This window comes from Oncorhynchus nerka, linkage group LG19 (assembly GCF_034236695.1).
Source record: "Oncorhynchus nerka isolate Pitt River linkage group LG19, Oner_Uvic_2.0, whole genome shotgun sequence".
NCBI classification, from domain to species: domain Eukaryota; kingdom Metazoa; phylum Chordata; class Actinopteri; order Salmoniformes; family Salmonidae; genus Oncorhynchus; species Oncorhynchus nerka.
Window position 1 is genome coordinate 24270889 of NC_088414.1, and position 19409 is coordinate 24290297.

Consider the following 19409-nt stretch of genomic DNA (forward strand, 5'->3'; position numbering starts at 1 on the left):
CAGCAGGTGACGTTTTTTCGTTGTTTCGCCCATGTTTTTGTTTGGAGGTCAGTGAGTGTCACATTTGGTCAACAAAACATGTATGACTTATTTTCTACGTGAGGTTTATTTGATCGAATAGAAGTTTCGTAATGCTTAAGTTGTTATGAGTGTACTGGTATGAGTAAGACATGTGAAATCCCGTCAACTATAAGAAAAAACACTTTATATATGTTTTATTTTATTTTTTATTTCACCTTTATTTAACCAGGTAGGCTAGTTGAGAACAAGTTGTCATTTACAACTGCGACCTGGCCAAGATAAAGCAAAGCAGTGCAGCACAAACAACAACACAGAGAGTTAGTTACACATGGAATTAACAAACATACAGTCAATAATACAGTAGAAAAAAAATATACAGTGTGTGCAAATGAGGTAGGATACCGGAGGTAAGGCAATAAATAGGCAATATCAGTGTCTTGAGTCTCGAATAGGATATATTCAGGACATGAGGCTAGTAGCATAGCATATTTCTCCATTGAATAGAGCCGGTTGATGTCAACAACCCTCATCGAATATTCAAAAGTTTTACAATAATGATATGTCTCGACCAATCCAAAGAAAGGATAGGCGGGAGCAAGACAACCCGCCGTGACGCTATGTAGTATATTGTCAGTATATCCATAATCTTTGACACAATGCATACGGAAAGCGGGGAGGGACGCTTTGAGGGTTCTGATTGGAGCGAGATAGGAGTTATGTTTGGCAACTTTTGGACTGAGATTAAACACAGCAGACATAGGGCACTCAACTCAGGTACTCATCCCTCTGTTTTCCTTGAATGTTTACAGGTCAATATAAAGTTAAACCGATTTGTGAAATATCCATAATAAATATTAAAATCATCCATTAATGTCATCCATTGCCAGCTAAAGATAATGTTTTAATGTTTGTATTGAATACAGCCCATGCCCTCTATTAATGCAGACTTCAAAGAGGTGGGGCAGGGGTAATCAGAAAAGTATCAGTTGTCAGTATATTCCAAATTATTTTATAGTAGTATTATACACTTTGTATAAGGTGTATAATGCATGTTATGGGGGGCTTAGTCTTCAGATCCAGTAAAATGATCACAACCCGCGCGCCGTTGCGCATGCGCATGGGACTTGGTATACCTCATCTTCATGCTGCTCCTGTACTCGCTCGGCCTCACTCAAATAAAACAGGATCCACTCGGACTACCAGGTACAAGGCAAAACCCCTCGGAGTCATCAAGGAAGTAATACATTCCGATATTTATATTTCCCCATACTGGAGTTTCTTTAGTGAAAAAATGCACCTTTCACAATTGAGCTATTTCAATGTTATGAAAAATCTGGTGCTGAAACGCTTGCTAGCATATCAACTAAGCTAGCCAGCTAGCATGCCAATGTTTTTCAACAAAGCTCCATTCTGTGCATTGCAACAATACACAACGTCAATTATTGTCTTAAGTGAATTATTGTGGCAATATTATCGTGAAACGTTTCAAATAAGAGTAGGGAACCAGAGTTTATTGTGGGTACATACGCAGTTGTGGTAGTAATACAGGCTATCGCTGAAACTATTTGAAAAGTCGGGTGAAATGAAGTCGGCTGTTGGCTAACTAGCGAAAGCTAAAGGGTAATATCATCTGCCCGCCATCTTTTTGGAGAATGTGGAGAATTTGGTTTTGGTGTATACATGTTTTACGAGCCAGTCATGGTTTATACACTAGTCAATATACGTTCATTTTTACGAGTTAGCTGATAGCTACAGTACACTGGTTTGCACTTGCAACCACGGAATGGAAATGAGAGTCCGCGCGAATTGCTCCAAAAGTGTTCAAAGCACCCCTTGCATTTCCTCCGCGCATGATGGCAAGCATAGTTTGCAAAGTTAGATGGGTTTTGTTAAGCAAGTTAGCTAGTTTAGTTACCTAATTGCAATATTTTGTCATAAGATACCGTAACGTTACGGTATTGTAAAAAAAAAAAAAAAACATGTTTTGCTAGCCAGCTACTGTTGGTGTAACTGTTAGTTCGTTTGATTGTTTACGCGGGAGGTAGTACAAAGCTATATACATTTTCCATGGACAAACAAATATATGTTGTGGGTGTAACTTTCAAACTAGTAGCTTCTACTAGGTTGCTGAACGAGATGCATCATATATTTGTGGAGTTTTCGTTATTGAAGTATCCTTAGTACAATTGCATTATCACAACGTTATACAGCAATCCAACTAGTCAGTGTGAGACTTGTATCTAAATCAGCTGTGCTGTTGTCTCTCAGTTTTGCAGTTTGTTTGGGTATGTATGGAATGACATTTGTGGTTGCGATGATTAATTAATTACTACTCCATCTCTCTCGCTGATTATTTAGATACGTTGTTTTGAGTTATTATTTTGTGTTACGGCTCATATTTACTTGTACCTTTGCTCCGTGCACTGTTGCATGATCGCTGTACCCAATGTACAAAAGACAACTCTATGTTCAAAGGAAAGTGGTAATGCCACACCAAGAACGAGGTGCGGGCTGTAGATTGGGGTCTAGACAATGTCCCTTAAGCCTGGAGAGGGCAACACATCTCTCCGGGGACACAGCCAGCTGTCTGTCAGGAGACATTTGCCCATTACAATATATGGAATAATTGTGTGATGATACAGAAAAGGCTTTAGTTTCTTTTCATAATTACTACCTTTCATTTCATCCCAGGTATCAATTATTTTCTTAGGTCTTGTACCCGGGTCGTGGATTTTTTGCAGGGACACTTTACTTTTATGCTGAAGACTCATGATCATCACCCTGTTCTGTTTTTTAATAGATTAAAAAGGTCAGGCCCTGCAATGAGATGCAGTTTCCTTTGGGCCACTAAAGAGCAAAAAGAACTACACAATCCACTGAGGACGCATTGTCCGTCTCCCACCCTGTCCATTGCAGAGGTAGCAGTGACTCCTAGAATACCACCCCCTTCCCATAGCCAGCATGTCTGCTGTTACCTCAGCAACCCCAGCCCCTCCTCAGGGAGTCAACCCCCCACCCCCGGAGGTGACCAATCCCACCAAACCAGGTCGGAAAACCAACCAACTACAGTACATGCAGAATGTAATGGTCAAGACGTTGTGGAAGCATAACTTCGCCTGGCCCTTCTACGTGCCAGTCGATGCCATCAAATTGGGACTTCCGGTGAGTAGACTGTAGATATTGACAATGGGCGTTATAAATATCAGAAAGCCTATGCTTATAGGTATCTCACCGTGCAGAAGACTTGCAGCTGACAGATTATTTTGGTTATTCTGTGTATCAGGATTACCATAAAATCATAAAGCAACCTATGGACATGGGAACCATCAAAAAGAGACTGGAGCATAACTACTATTGGAGTGCCAGTGAATGCATGCAGGACTTCAACACCATGTTCACCAACTGTTACATATATAACAAGGTGAGTGCTCCAAGAGAGTAAATAAAGACTGTGTCTCCTAGGGGTCCGTTTATTTTGGATTGAATATTATAGTCTCTAATATGTTTGCAGATTCTCCCAGGGCTAATCCCAAAGCTCCATGTTTTTACATTGACCTCTAGTTTCCTCTTTGCATTTCCCACTCATGTTCCTCACTTGCTGTTTTTACTTTGCCCACCAGCCAACAGATGACATTGTCCTGATGGCACAGGCCTTGGAGAAGATCTTCCTGCAGAAAGTTGCCATGATGCCCCAGGAGGAGGTGGAGCTTCTGCCTCCTGCACCCAAACCCAAGAAAAGCAAAAGCATAGGTAATAGGCCACTCTTCATCTGATCCTGATACTATAGACCCCTATCATTTTGGATAGATCCTTAGATATAGTATTGAAAAATGTAGAGAAAATGGGTACATATTGCCAATAAGATAACCACTAATTGCACCTGCTACAGGTGGTCTGGATGGAAGTGAGTCACCACCGTCCTTCCCTGGCTCTACGACATCTGTGATTGGCTCTTCTACAATGTCTACCATCACCCCCAAAGTCCCAGCTGTGCAGTGCTCGCCCAATGCTCCCATGATTCCCGTCGTCTCACCCTCACAACCTCTTGTCAAAGTAAGTCACTGTACATTTTCCTTCGGGTATATATCATGTATATTTAGTCTTTTGAATACTGTGAGTGTGTGTTTTTGTGCACCTAGAAGAAAGGGGTAAAGAGGAAAGCAGACACCACCACCCCCACGACATCTGCAATAACAGCCAGCCGGAGCGAATCTCCCAGCCCCGTCTCAGAGGGCAAGCAGGGTAAAGTGATGTCCAGAAGGGAGAGCACAGGCCGTCCGATCAAAGCTCCCAAGAAAGACCTTGTGGAAGGGGAGTTGGGCCAGCATGGCGGCAAGCGGAGCAGAATGAGTGAGCAGCTCAAGTACTGCGACAGTATCCTGAAGGAGATGTTGTCAAAGAAACATGCTGCGTATGCCTGGCCCTTCTATAAGCCTGTAGACGCTGAGGCTCTGGAGCTACATGACTACCACGAGATCATAAAGCACCCCATGGATCTCAGCACTGTCAAAGTACGCACCATAGAACAAAGCATGCACAGTAGTAGAATTCACGTTTACAGTTAACCATTACCTTAGTATTGGCTTGTGCTGTTGCCCATCCGTGCACTGTTTGGATAACACTTGCTGTTCATTTGCAGAAAAAGATAGATGGCCGGGAGTATCCAGATGCACAGATGTTTGCAGCGGATGTTCGAATAATGTTCTCAAATTGTTACAAGTATAACCCTCCAGATCACGAGGTTGTTGCCATGGCCAGAAAACTCCAGGTAGGTTTGGGGATTTTAAAGGTCCACTTTGGGGGGGAAATCTGAAATAACGGCTTTAAACTATATAACTGATCAATGCACCATCATACCAGGTCATTTAATGCTTAAAAACAAGAAAGTGGATGAAGAAGATATTTGGCTACAGAAGTGCAATTTCTTACCGATCTCTACAGCTTCTGTCCAAAAACAAATCCTGTGAAATGACGTCAACACATACAGGTGGAATTACTGGCTAGCTAAAGTGGCTATCTTAGCGAACAAACTAGCTACATCGATTGCGGTGCGTGTGACCAGAATGACACATCGACGAACCACCAAAGGCACACTCCATTTCTGTTTGAAAATTGAGATGAGGGCGGAGTTGGACCGGTTTTGTGCCCAAAGTCGACCTTTAAACCTTTCTCTGGATCACATTTGAAAAATCTATGTAAAATTGAATCAGTTGGTTAATCTCTAATGTTTCTGTCCCTCTCCTTTTCCCCATCATTCCATGCGTGTCTTTTTCTGTCAGGATGTGTTTGAGATGCGTTTTGCTAAGATGCCTGATGAACCGGTGGAGCTGAGCCCCGGTGCAGGCGGTATGGTCAGTAAAGGTGACAACTCGAGCGGCGGTGACTCCTCCAGCTCGGACTGCTCCGACTCGGAGGAGGAGCGGGCCTCCCGGCTCGCTGAGCTGCAGGAACAGGTGGGTGCGGAACAGGTGGGTTTCAGATCCGAGGTCCATCCGACTACTCCTCTAACCTGAAGGGCTCAGGGATGGCCTTCCTCCCACCTTCTCTTCTCACATCACAGCCACCTTGTCCAATCCAAACTGTTGTCTGAGACCGAGAGGGAGGGGCTGCCACCTTACATGCAGCCAAACCCCTCCCCCTCCCTTCAGCCACGCAAACCTCTGCTTTCTCCACTGATTCGTCATCTCCCCATTGATAGAACTGAAATGTAACCCTCTACCGCTTCAAATTGTGTATTTCCATGCACCTACTGGCACAGATTGCTTGCATGCACTACTTAAACAAAAGCCTTCTTTTTGAAAACATATCACAATGTAGTTTTGCATAATGGTACCACACAGTAGCTCTTGTCATAACATGGTGTTTTAAAATGGTTTTGATCTGATCTCTTTTTTGGAGTTTTCTATCTTTGTCCCCTTATTTCCCTTTGGCTCTCTTACCAGTGTATCTCTCTGGAGCGCCCCAATGGTAGCGGGCAGGGGGGAAAAAACGGGTGCACCAAGCGTTTTCAGGTGATTTGCTCTTCACTTCCTGGCCCCCTCCCCACTAACCTCCTTATTGATATCAGTTTATCATGATGCCGATATTTCACTTTTTATTTTTGCATTAGTTGGGCAAGCGGTAGAGGGTTAATAGTGGGGGTGGCGAGTAACAGGTGGCGTAGTGCTGTTTGCTGGGTGCTGGCAGATGTGGTGTGTTTGAGCAGGTGTTTATGAGTTTGTATGGTTGTGTGAATGTGTTTGTCTTCCTGGTATGCTTGCTGGCTGACCAACTAGACATACTCCTTTCTCCATTCTCTTGATTGCCTGTTGATTGTGTCCAATTTAACTTAGAAAGCAATGAATGGAGGAGTATGCATCTTGTTTTCCACTTCCTTGTTAGAACATTTCACTGTCAATCATACCTTTTTTTTGTTAAATAGAAAAATAAGAGTTGTATGTGCTTAATCCACATCAGGAGAGCACGTTTGAGGAATTCTAGGTGTAGTTACTCTTTAATGCAAGTGCACACCTCCAAGAGAGTTTGTTTGGTTAGCAACATTTCTGTAGCGCTCATGTGATTTGCAGAGTTTGCTAAACAAATGGCCACTGGATTAATGCAAATAATCATGATATCATTCTGCCAGGTAGTCAGAGGCTACTTTGTAGTTAACATTTAATTGAGAACTTACTTCTGGTAGAGCTGGAAAGGCCATCATTAGCGTCATCGCTAACGGCTACACAAAGTGTAGATGTGACGCGTGCACTACACACACACACAGGAGCTTTCATGTGCCGTTTCAAAAAGTTGCAGGGTAACACTAGTCACTGATGCATTTTGTTCTTGTCTTATAATGAACTTTCAATACATTTAGTTGATTTCCTTTCTTAGTTCGATTTATTTTTGAATATGGTTTAATTCCGTTTTAATGTCTGGATTCCACATTTTTGGGCTGTAGCATTGATTTGTTGAAGTTCTTTCTTGAATCCCCATATATACCCTCTTCTAGTCCCTCAGTGCTTGAAGTGCTAGCATACCCCTACAGCAGGTCACTAACTCCTCCACCCCACCTCTCCCCAGCTAAAGGCTGTCCACGAACAGCTTGCCGCGCTCTCTCAGGCCCCTGTGAGCAAACCGAAGAAGAAAGACAAGAAGGAGAAAGACAAGAAGAAGAAAGACAAGGACAACAAGCACAGCAAAACCAAGACGGACGAGGAGAAGAAGACCAAGTCTGGGCAGCCTGCCAAGCAGGGCCAGCAGAAGAAACTCTCCAGGAAAGCCAACAGCACAGTGACTGGCTCCAGGTAAGGACTCCCTTTCTCTGATGTATTAGGGCTCTGCCCAGTCTCATAATAAGCAACACCGTGAAAAGACACCATGAGACACTCATTGCTGCGCTGGCCTCTGATCTTCCAGGCAACCAAAGAAGGGGGGCCGGGGCTACGAGTCTGACGAGGAGGAGTCCCTGCCTATGACGTACGACGAGAAGCGCCAGCTCAGCCTGGACATCAACCGGCTCCCAGGAGAGAAGCTGGGCCGGGTTGTGCACATCATCCAGTCCCGAGAGCCCTCGCTGCGAGACTCCAACCCAGACGAGATCGAGATTGACTTTGAGACGCTCAAACCCTCCACCCTACGCGAACTCGAGCGATACGTCAAGTCCTGTTTACAAAAGAAACAGCGGAAACCCCAACGTAAGTACTGAAGTTGAAGACCTCGTGCTTTGGACGTCACTGATAGCTTCCTTGTCCTTCATCCTGATATTACTACTACACCCTGTAAATATCTTCTAACCCTACCTTCTCCCTTTACTGTTATTCTCTTTTCCTCCCCTTTGCTTGAATGACTAAATGATAGTTTTCCCCTTTTTTTATATATATATTTTTTATAACTAGATCATGTTTCTTCCCTCTACCTAGTTGCACTTCTCCCTGTTGACTGCTAGTTTTTGATATACAGGTGGTCCCCAACTTTTAACTCCTAAAAAGGAATTTTCAGCTGAGCTTTGGTTTATGGTCTATGGGTGCTAGCTCAACAAAATAACAAAAAATGATGCACAATTGACCTTGTGTACATGTAGCCTAACTGAAGACAAGTACTGTTGCCAGTACCTTGGCATTGTGGACATAGATTCTCTATGCTGATTTCAGGGACCTCCTGTATAAAATGTTTCAGGGCCTGAACCAGGTTTGTTGCTGTATTGCTAATATCGGCTCCTACTCGGACCCAGTGTAGTGGAGTCAGGCAGTGTGTCATACCATGTGACAAATAACTCCTGGAGAAACTCATGTATAGTCCTCGCCTAATCACATTTTGTGTGGCTGTATATTTAGAAAGTGAGATGAAGTTTGTTTAATTCCAAGAGTATAAATGCTCGCCTGGGCTTTGAGCCTGCTGTCGTCTGTAGTCCTCCAAGTTGTAGGCGTTAGGCCATAGGCGTAAGGCGCTAGGCCTTAGCTGTGACCTAGCTAGCTATCACCACAGCGGCTGGGGGTCGGGCAGGAAGGCCATGGTGCCGCTGTGTGTCTCCTGCAGCGGGCCTCTGGGGGCAAGGGAGCCAGGTCCAAGGAGGACACAGGAAAAGAAGCCGTTAGAAAATGGGCTACAAGATGTCAGCGGCCAGCTGAACAGTAAGAATAAAACCGACAAAAAGAAAACGTCCAAAAGGTATTATAGAGTAAGGGACAGCCGGAGTAGCATAGAATAAGGGACAGCCGGAGTAGCGTAGAGTAAGGGACAGCCGGAGTAGCGTAGAGTAAGGGACAGCCGGAGTAGCGTAGAGTAAGGGACAGCCGGAGTAGCGTAGAGTAAGGGACAGCCGGAGTAGCGTAGAGTAAGGGACAGCCGGAGTAGCGTAGAATAAGGGACAGCCGGAGTAGCGTAGAATAAGGGACAGCCGGAGTAGCGTAGAATAAGGGACAGCCGGAGTAGCATAGAGTAAGGGACAGCCGGAGTAGCGTAGAATAAGGGACAGCCGGAGTGGCGTAGAGTAAGGGACAGCCGGAGTAGCGTAGAGTAAGGGACAGCCGGAGTAGAGTAAGGGACAGCCGGAGTAGCGTAGAGTAAGGGACAGCCGGAGTAGCGTAGAGTAAGGGACAGCCGGAGTAGCGTAGAGTAAGGGACAGCCGGAGTAGCGTAGAGTAAGGGACAGCCGGAGTAGCGTAGAGTAAGGGGCAGCCGGAGTAGCGTAGAGTAAGGGGCAGCCGGAGTAGCGTAGAGTAAGGGGCAGCCGGAGTAGCGTAGAGTAAGGGGCAGCCGGAGTAGCGTAGAGTAAGGGGCAGCCGGAGTAGCGTAGAGTAAGGGGCAGCCGGAGTAGCGTAGAGTAAGGGGCAGCCGGAGTAGCGTAGAGTAAGGGGCAGCCGGAGTAGCGTAGAGTAAGGGGCAGCCGGAGTAGCGTAGAGTAAGGGGCAGCCGGAGTAAGCGTAGAGTAAGGGGCAGCCGGAGTAGCGTAGAGTAAGGGGCAGCCGGAGTAGCGTAGAGTAAGGGGCAGCCGGAGTAGCGTAGAGTAAGGGGCAGCCGGAGTAGCGTAGAGTAAGGGACAGCCGGAGTAGCGTAGAGTAAGGGACAGCCGGAGTAGCGTAGAATAAGGGGCAGCCGGAGTCGCGTAGAGTAAGGGGCAGCCGGAGTAGCGTAGAGTAAGGGCAGGGGCACATACGACGAGAAGCGCCAGCTCAGCCTGGACATCAACCGGCTCCCAGGAGAGAAGCTGTCGTGCCGCAAATTTTTTGCCTAGTCATTTTTGGCCAATTTTTTAAAAATCCTGTGGCCCAGGAAAGTTAATCTGATCTGTCTTTATGGTTACAAATCTATAGAATCTGTCATGTCTGTTGAGTTGGACAGACGTGACTAGGAATGGAGAAACTTGAAAGGTGTCACTGTGCATCAATCATAATCAAAGTGCAAGTCCATTTTAAACATGAGCAAAACATTTGTATGCACTATGATACCAAATGTTATTTTTCTTTAGCATTTGAAAATCGTTGACATAAATATGGTGGTATTATATAATACGTTTGGCCACATGTCTCATGCGTGATCCTCTCTCTCTCTCTCTCCTTCCAGAGAAGGGTGCTGGTACTGGTGCGTCCCGTCTCAGCGGCAGCAGTAGTTCTTCAGATTCTGGCAGCAGCAGCTCCAGTGGGTCCAGTTCTGACAGCAGTGACTCCGACTGAAAAGCGTAGCCCGAACACTTGCTGGGAACTATTCATTTAAATTTTTACCCTTTTTTAAAGTAAAATGTTGTATGCAGTCAGTTGTTTCCCCCTATAACACTTTATGAGGAAAAAACAACTAAATGTAATGCTATGTCAGAACATGTCAAGTGTTTTTTTTTGTAAATACCTTTGTGGAAAGAAAAAGGAAAAAACATGGGAAATTATAGATTACTTGACAGGGTTATTTTTGTTTCCTCTACCTTTTTCAAGGGGGATGTGTTAAAAACCGACCAAACATAAAACGAGGATTTTGTAAAACACTCTTGGATGAATGCCAGATGTCTTTTCATTTCTCCTAATAGCATCATCAACAAAGTGAAGGAGTTGCATAGTTACCAAAATGCAGCAGAACCCCATGTCCTCCTTGTCCCATCACTGCTACATAAGCAATCATTTGCCCAGCGGGTACTGTAACTGTCCTATTCAATTACTTTCATCAAGAAATTTTCTAAACTTCTCATCCAGCTTAGTTTTTTTCGCCCTTGTAACAAAAAAGTTATCTTTTGGAATAGGCCCTTATGTGGATTTTGAGTTGTCATTCTTCTAATCATTTGACTTTCTACAAAAAATGTTTTGTAATTATTGTTTTAAATTGAACGTTTTATTTAACTAGGAAAGAACAAATTCTTATTTACAATGATGGCCTATCGGGTTAACTGCCTTGTTCGGGGGCAGAACAACTGATTTTTACATTGTCCGCTCTGGGTTTGGATCCAGCAACCTTTCGGTTACTAGCCCAACGCTCTAACCACTAGGCTACCTGCCTCCCCCAAGTACTGAACCTCATTTGCCTCCGAGTGACACATTTCAGATTATTCTGAGCAATCATGTTGGTCGTCTTCAGCAGCATATACAGCCAAATTGAATGGTATTGCTGTTTTTCTTTTACTGTATCATAACTGACATGGTCTCTTATTTTTGAACCCGGCAATATGTCAAGTTTTAGCTAAAATGTATTTTAGTAGCTGGTCTGAGTGGTTATGAAAGAACATTTTAACTTATAGAATTTAGATATTTACAGATGCTTTTGGTCAGAAGAAATGGCAATACAATAATTCGCTCAACAGTTTGATTCGTTACTCACAACATGACAACCACTAGGTATGGTGGCCTCTCCTGTACATGTCTTTCCTGGCCTGCCTCTTGCTTGATCTACGATTCTCACTGATGAATGTACTGTGTGTATGATGCCCTGAATGCTTGTGTTCCACCAGGTCAGTGACATTGTGTACATCACTGCTTTATATATGATGGGACGGCTAAAACTGTACATAACTGACCTGTGTACATTTTCAGTACACTGGCGTAGGAGCAAGTCTTTCACTTTTGACTCTATTGCAAAGTGCACCTGCTGTCTGTTGGGTCTCTATTCCAAACAGCAGTGCCCTGATATTTTTCTCTGTCCAAAGTAATGACATAAACAATGAAAGCAGGACAATATTGTGAACTGTGGGGTTTTCTCTGAAGTGCGGGGTGTTGATTTGAATGTAAGTCGTTACCACCAGGTAATTTGTTTTATTGTGACTAAATGCCACCGCCTCTCATTATAGTCTTCAGTTCTTTTTTTTCTCCGTCAACTCATCTTTTATTTTTATCTCAGAGAACAAAGAGTTATGTATTAATTTAAGAATATCCCTCATATTCCAACCCTGTAAGAATGCATTTTATTATTTCATGAAGTCTGTCTGAACGATTTGCCTAATGTACCATTTCTGGTTATTATTTTTTTTCTGGAATTGGTTCAAAATAACATTTAAGCCATTTTGGATTTAATTTACTGTTAATAAGTTGATACATTTAAAGATTTAGTCATATGCATTGTTATTTTAAGCTATGGTGGAAATATTTCTTTGATTTTGTGGTAATGTCCTTCATACCAGGTTGCACTTAATTGCAAAACTCCCCAAATGATGTTGAATGCATTTCTCTGCCTATACCAATGTTCTCCAGTACAGGCCCTATCAGGTTTTTCTAAGAATTATGTCTTTTAGAAGTGAAAGACTGAAAATATAAATGTATAGATATATATTCAACTTTTAGTTTATTTCTAGGCCCAGGTCAAAATATTATAATCGTTCCTTTTATATTTTAAAAAGCAAATGTTTACTTTTTATCCTTGATGTGCATGCAAGTTTATTGTAACTTTCTTATACCTTTTTTGAGCTGTTTATTTCGGTCATCGAAACAAATAAGTTCTGTGTAAGTAGTTTTAGTCTTGTTTAATGCAATATGGGCCTGAGTGGGTGGGATTTGGGGACTGGAGATAGAAGCTAACATTTCATGTAACCGCTAACCTGGAATCAGGTTCCATTTTTTGTGTGTGTGTATGTAAATAAATTACAAGACCCTACTGAATTTGTCTCATTTTCTGCATGTCATTGATCTGCTGGACTGCTGTTGGTACTTATTTCCACTGCCTGAGGTAGACCTGTATTTTTCTGGTGGATGAAAAGATCCAGAAGAAGATGTGGAAGGATAATCCACAACCCTGAAATCCACTTTCCGATATCGCCAGTCAAGCTCTATCCTGGAACCCAACGGAGAAGGTAAAGAGGACGCCCAAGGAACACCTGGAGGTGGGTGCTTCAGGCAGATACCAAAGGGAGAGGACTGGTCGATGTCCTATGCTCCCAAAGAAGCGACTGGGATTAGTAAAACCATTGTAGACATTTTGATGATATACTCTAAAGCCATAATGTTGGATGCTTTTAGTGCGTATGGACTGACTGGGTGTGCCCTTTTAACATAATCAGATGAAAATCAAAGGGGAGCAGTGAAGGGTTATCTGAAGTTCAGTGATGGGCCAGTAGATGGTGGCCATGTATCAATTGTTTTTTCAAATTGGGTTGCAGATATGGTTTGAGCTGTGTGCTTGAGGGATTCAGCTGGCAGTGAGTGACACACCTCAAACGTGCTGTTTTAGGTGAATCTCAACCCAAAGATTATTGGTGGGCATTTCCTCTTGAATACATGATGGATTTATGTATTTTCAGGTGAGTAATGAATTACCCATTTAAGTATGTAAGCAACCTTGCATTAAACTTGGTTCGATACCAGCAAACACTTTCCATGGTAGCATGAATAAATGAAATGGTGTAACCCCCAATGCATTCCTCTTTTAGTGCAATAATAGAATATGTTTCCAATGGGAGCTTCTAAGGCTCAGTGTAGAGCTATACATCAGTCACTGTCCAACCCAGCTCCTACACTAGTTGGTTTGTGCTGGAGGGGGAGACTTGTACTGTGTGACCCCCTCCTCCTCATTGTGGCATATGCAACATGCTACCCATTTGCCTCATGATGGATCAATGCGACAACTTCAGTGACAACTACAGGTTGTCGTGTATGCTTCTTATGGCCACCCCTCACTCTGTAGCTGGCCACAGTCCATGACAAAACACAACAGACGTAGCCTTCATCCATTTCAAATAATATGATAGGCTAACCCTATAGCTTGAGTAAATTGAATTGTGAAAAAAAAATGACCCCACAAAAATTGCAAAGAGAGTTGACGGGGCATGCTGGGACCAGGATGCGGTAGCGCCAAAGCTGTGGCAAATGTATACACAAATGTTTATTTCTACCTGTATTATCATATTTCTAATTTGTTGATTTATTTGTATGTATATATTTGTGGTACTGTATCAGTTTCAATTCAGTGTTATTGGATTACTGGTCAAGTTTCACTCACATAATGATACACCTGCACTCGAGGTTATTTCGGATCCATACATTGTTCCATAAATCATCCTTGTAATGTGGCAATGTAATAAGGCCCCTGCAGCATTCCAAGACACGAAGGAGAGCTGAATGCCACTTTGAATAACAGTAATAAGCTGTATTACAAATGTAAACTGTACTCCATCTAAACTGTGTTATTTTGTCCCTTTTACATCGCAGGAATTATTTTGGAGGTGGCATGTCATCCAACGATTCAAGATAGAAGATCATAGTGATCATATTTTTGTTGTTGTGAACAGTGAAACAAGATAGAGCCCCTGCTCAGTTAGCGCCACACACATCAAAGGCATCGTCATTTTCTTTTCTTCTTTATTGCATGGCTCTCACTTTTGTCATGGAAATGCAACCAACTTGGAGTAATAATTCATACTTTAGCTGAAGTTTCCTTCATATAAAAATCATTACCACACGTGAGCGTGCATAACCAGAACCACCCGAAACCACATTCAACATCGCAGCCCTCTACCGCGAAGGGTATTCACGCTTTCTCTCAAACCCTTTTAGTAGCATGGCGGGGAGTGTGCCTGCAAAACCAACCTGGATTCAGTGGTAGACGTAACATAGTAAACTTAAAAACGGCACACTCCAATAAATATGATACGTTTCGTATGGTGTGTATTCATTTGTGGATGTCGATCATCAATTTCATATTATATGTTATGAGTTACAATTCGTATATGTAACGAATTGCAATTCATACAATATGTTACAAATTGCAATTCGTACCATATGTTATGAATTTGTAAACATATGATATGTTATGAATTTTAATTTAGCTGGGTTACTAGTGGCTAACGTTAGCTAGGTGGCTAACATTAGCTAGGTTAGGGTTTAAGGTTAAGGTTATAAGTAAGGTTAAGGTTTAAGGTTAGGGGAAGGTTTAGCTCACATGCTAAGTATTTACAAAGTAGCTAAAAATTAGTAGGTAGTTTCTAATATAGCTAATATGCTAAAGTTGTCCTTGATAAGAATCTGAACAACCTTTTGGTTGCCCAACCTGGTCTCATAGACTAGACATAACACAGTTAAAGTACATCTGGGAAAGTGAATTAGGGCAAAAACAAAAGGAAGGTGGTTGTTCAGTGTGGATGGGTGAGCGTAAACACAAACGTCTAACAACCCAAAGGTTGCATGTTTGAATTAATTAAATTGGCACTTGTGTATTTTCATTATTCAACATGCATTTTATTTATTACACATGCACATCATACAGAGCCTAGTTTGACGAGTGGAATAGCCTATTCCTGTCAGACAGCGCGAGAGTAGCTCCTCAAAAAGCCTGTAGGCTACTGGAGTGAAACCTGCTTTTGTATGCCCAGTCATCGAGCAAAAAATAACAATTCTAAATGCAATCATGTGTTGAAAACTTTGGTGGCCACGATTAAAAAAGAGCTATTTTTATTTCTCAATCTCAACTCATAAAGTGCGCCTCCCATTTGCCATTCGGATGCAAAAACAAACCTGCCTATAGCTTTGCAATGTGAGCTTGAGGAAGTATAATTGTGTGAAACCTGAACGTTTTACTTTACTTCAAATAATCTGGCATGTTTTACCTTGCTTCATCCCAGAAACCCTAGACCCTCTTTAATTCGCATACCGCCCCAACAGATTCACAGGTGACACAATCTCGATCGTACTCCGCAATGCAATCTCCAACATGGACAAAAGGAGCACCTATGTGAGAATGCTGTTCATTGACTACAGCTCAGCATTCAAGCGGGCTGTCGTTTGCCTTTTACTGAGCAGTGGCTTCAGTTGGCCACTCAACCTACCATAAAGGCCTGATTGGTGGAGTGCTGCAGAGATGGGTGTCCTTCTGGAAAGTTCTCCCATCTCCACAGAGGAACTCTGGGAGCTTCTTAGTCACCTCCCTGATCAAGGCCCTTGTCCCCTGATTGCTCAGTTTGGCCAGGCGCCCAAGCTCTAGGAAGAGTCCTTACTTCTTCCATTTAAGAATGCTGGAGGCCACTGTGTTCTTGGGGACCTTCAATGCTGCAGAAATGTTTTGATACTCTTCCCCAGATCTGTGCCTCGTCACAATCCTGTCTCTGAGCTCTACGGACAATTCCTTCGACCTCATGGCCTGGTTTTTGCTCTGACATGCACTGTCAACTGTGGGACCTTATATAGACAGCTGTGTGCCTTTCCAAATCATGTCCAATCAATAGAATTTACCACAGGTGGACTTCAATCAAGTTGTGGAAACAACTCACGGATGATCAATGGAAGCAGGATGCACCTGAGCTCAATTTCAAGTCCCACAGCAAAGGGTTTGAATTCTTATGTAAATAAGCTATTTCTGTTTCTTATTTTTAATTAATTTTCTAACATTTCTTAAAACCTGTTTTTGCTTTGTCATTATGGGGTATTGTGTGTCGACTGATAAGGAAAAAAAATCTGATTAAGGCTGTAACGTAACAAAATGGGGAAGAAGTGAAATGGTCTGAATACTTTCTGAATACACTGTACATATTAAATGGTAAAACAGTATGTAAACGTTATTAAAGTGACCAGTGTTCCATTATTAAAGTGACCAGTGTTCAATGTCTATCAACATTGGGCAGAAGCCATTAAGGTGCAGGGTTCAGTAACCGGACGATAGCCGGCAAGTGACAGTGACTAAGTTCAGGGCAGAGTGCAGGGTGGAGGCTGGCTAGTGATGGCTATTTAACATTCTCATGGCCTTGAGATAGAATCTGTTTTTCAGTCACACAGTGTTGATACACTTGTACTGACCTTCTGTATGATAGCTGGTGAACAGGCAGTGGCTCGGGTGGCTGGGGTCCTCAATGTTCTTGTTGGCCTTCCTGTGACAGCGGGTGCTGTAGATGTCCTAGAGAACAGGCAGTGCGCCCCCGCTGATGTCTTGGGAAGACCGCATCAACCTTTGGGGAGCCCTGTGGTTGCAGACGGTGCAGTTGCCATGCTAGGCGGTGAGGGTCTTAGGGGCCTAGGCAAAAGAAGGCACTGTTGCGCTCCTTCACTACACTGTCTGTATTGGTGGACCATCTCAGATTGTCAGTGATGTGTACGTCAAGGAGCTTGAAGCATTTCACCTTCTCCACTGCGGCCCCGGCGATGGGGATGCTCCCTCTACTGTCTCCTGAAGTCCATGATCAGCTCCTTCGTTTTGTTGATGTTGAGGGAGAGGTTATTTTCCTAGCACCACTCCGCCAGGGCCCTGACCTCCTCCCTGTAGGCTGTCTCATCGTTGTTGGTAATCATGCCTGCAACTGTTGCGTCGTATGCAAACTTGATGATTGAGTTGGAGGCGTGCGTGGCCACGTATTCATGGGTGAACAGGGAGTAGAGGAGGGGGCTGAGCACCTACCCTTGTGGGAGCCCTATGTTGAGGATGTTGGAGATGTTGTTGCCTACCTTCACCACTTGGGGGCTGGCCATCAGGAAGTCCTGGACCCTGTTGCACAGTGCGGGATTCAGTCCCAGGGCCCCAAGCTTAGTGATGAGCTTGGAGGGTACTATGGTGTTGAAGGCTGAGCTGTAGTCAATGAAAAGCATTTTTACATAGGTATTCCTTTTGTCCAGATGGTATAGGGCTGTGTGCAGTGCAATGGCTATTGCATCATCCAATGATCTATTGGGGTGGTATGCAAATTGCAGTGTGTCTGGGGTGTCGGGTAATGTGGAGGTGATATGATCCTTAACTAGCCTCTCAAAGCACTTCATGATGACAGAAGTGAGTGCTACGGGGCGATAGTCATTTAGTTCAGATACCTTGGCTTTCTTTGGTACAGGAACAATGGTGGTCATCTTGCAGCAAGTGGGGATGGCAGACTGGGATAAAGAGAGATTAAATATGTCCTTAAACACTCCAACCAGCTGGTCTGCGCATGCTTTGATGACACGGCTAGGGATGCCATCTAGCAGCCTTGCGAGGGTTAACACGCTTAAATGTATTGCTCAAATCGGGCAAAGAAGATGTATATCTTGTCTGGGAGCAAGACTTCGGTGTTGCAAGGCGTGGGTGGTTTTCCATTTGTAATCCGTGATTGTCTGGAGTCCCTGCCACATAGGTCTCGTGTCTGAGCCATTGAATTATGACTCCACTTTGCCTCTGTACTGATGTTTTGCCTGTTTGATTGCCTCACTGAGGGCATAACTGGACTGTTTGAATTCAACATTTTAGCCAGGTAGCCTAGGACAACAAAAAATAGAAGTGTGTACTGTATGAAAGTCATGGACCTTTTCATCAACATGGAAGAGGAGGATGGCATTTCTCAACAAGTTGTATTTATTTAACCAGGTAAGTCAGTTATGAAAAAATTCTTATTTACAATTACAGCCTTACCCAGTCAAACTCTAATGACACTGGACCAATTGTGCACCGCCCAATGGGACTCCTGATCACAGCCAGTTGGGATACAGCGTGGAATTGAACCAGGATCTGTAGTGACACCTCTAGCACTGAGATGCTTTGCCTTTGAGCCACTCGGAAGCACAAGTAGGTTGAGTCACCGTGTTTTTTCTACTTTCACAAATACGCACACACACACACAAATCAGAACCATTGACAGCCACATCATATTCAGCTTACTTTGATTGGACTAAATTGTTTTTGGCATCTTTTAGTTGTCACTGTTTAGACTAAGCATAGGGGATTTGATGATGTTGAAATGGTGCTGGACTAGTGGTGCTGGAATAGTGGTGCTGGTATAGTGGGGGTAGCTCCTGTTTAACTTTGAGACTTGCAGTAACTCTCTGTGGTTCTAAATCAATAGTTGTTTAGCAGGCTGAAAATGTCGGAAACATGAACTTTCTTGAACATGCTGTAGGTCATGTAAGTGTTTGTTTACATGCCATATGCTTTGTGGCCTTCACTGGACACAGGTTGCTCTCTGCTTTTGTGATGAAACAAAGGTGTGGTTAAATGTATTCTGCCGCTGTGTCTTCTTATTGTCTCGGCCTTAGGCCTATATCATGGTCACAAGGCATATGAACTAACAGGTTAGAGAGCAAACAACACATTTATCACAACACATATGTTTTAACTTTTTTCTGGCTTGGTATCCCCGTGATTTTGCCCACAAACCGCTACTGCCCCTAATCCTTACATTAACCCCTTAACCTAACTCCTAAACTTAACCCTAAACTTAACCCTGACCCCATGCCACCTAGCTAACAACAAATTGGAACTTGTAACATATCATACATTTAGCAAATTTGTAACATATTGTAGGTTTAGCAATTTTGTAACATATCATACAATTGTAATTCGTAACATATCTTGCTGAATGTAGTCTCGAATTTACATACAGAATCATTCGAAATGCTTTGAGACCAGGTTGGGTTGCCAGATGTTTGCAGGTTATGCCCACCCATCCACCCGACCAACCACCCTACAAATGTAACATATCCCACTAATTTGAGTGTCCCAGATTTACGTTTACTATGTTACTTGAAGTCTGTGAGACCAGGCTGGCAAAACATCACAAT

At 43.3% G+C, this 19409-nt stretch overlaps 1 protein-coding gene across 8 annotated transcripts; it reads left to right on the top strand.

Annotated features, from left to right (window-relative positions):
* The first annotated feature begins 693 nt into the window (after positions 1–693).
* Positions 694–12569, top strand: LOC115101228 (bromodomain-containing protein 3-like). Of its 8 annotated transcripts, none has more exons than XM_029620556.2 (12): positions 694–795; positions 2822–3183; positions 3305–3442; positions 3642–3771; positions 3911–4074; positions 4161–4532; positions 4661–4789; positions 5301–5489; positions 5964–6032; positions 7081–7304; positions 7417–7694; positions 10063–12569. In XM_029620556.2, exons 2-12 carry the CDS (start codon positions 2983–2985, stop codon positions 10170–10172), a joined length of 2004 nt encoding a protein of 667 aa, XP_029476416.1. In that variant the 5' UTR covers positions 694–795; positions 2822–2982; the 3' UTR covers positions 10173–12569. The 8 variants fall into 8 exon arrangements, with proteins under 8 accessions (XP_029476416.1, XP_029476415.1, XP_029476413.1 ...); XM_029620555.2 differs by lacking the exon at positions 694–795 and adding an exon at positions 1139–1224; XM_029620553.2 differs by lacking the exon at positions 694–795 and adding an exon at positions 1153–1258.
* The last annotated feature ends 6840 nt before the right edge of the window (positions 12570–19409 follow it).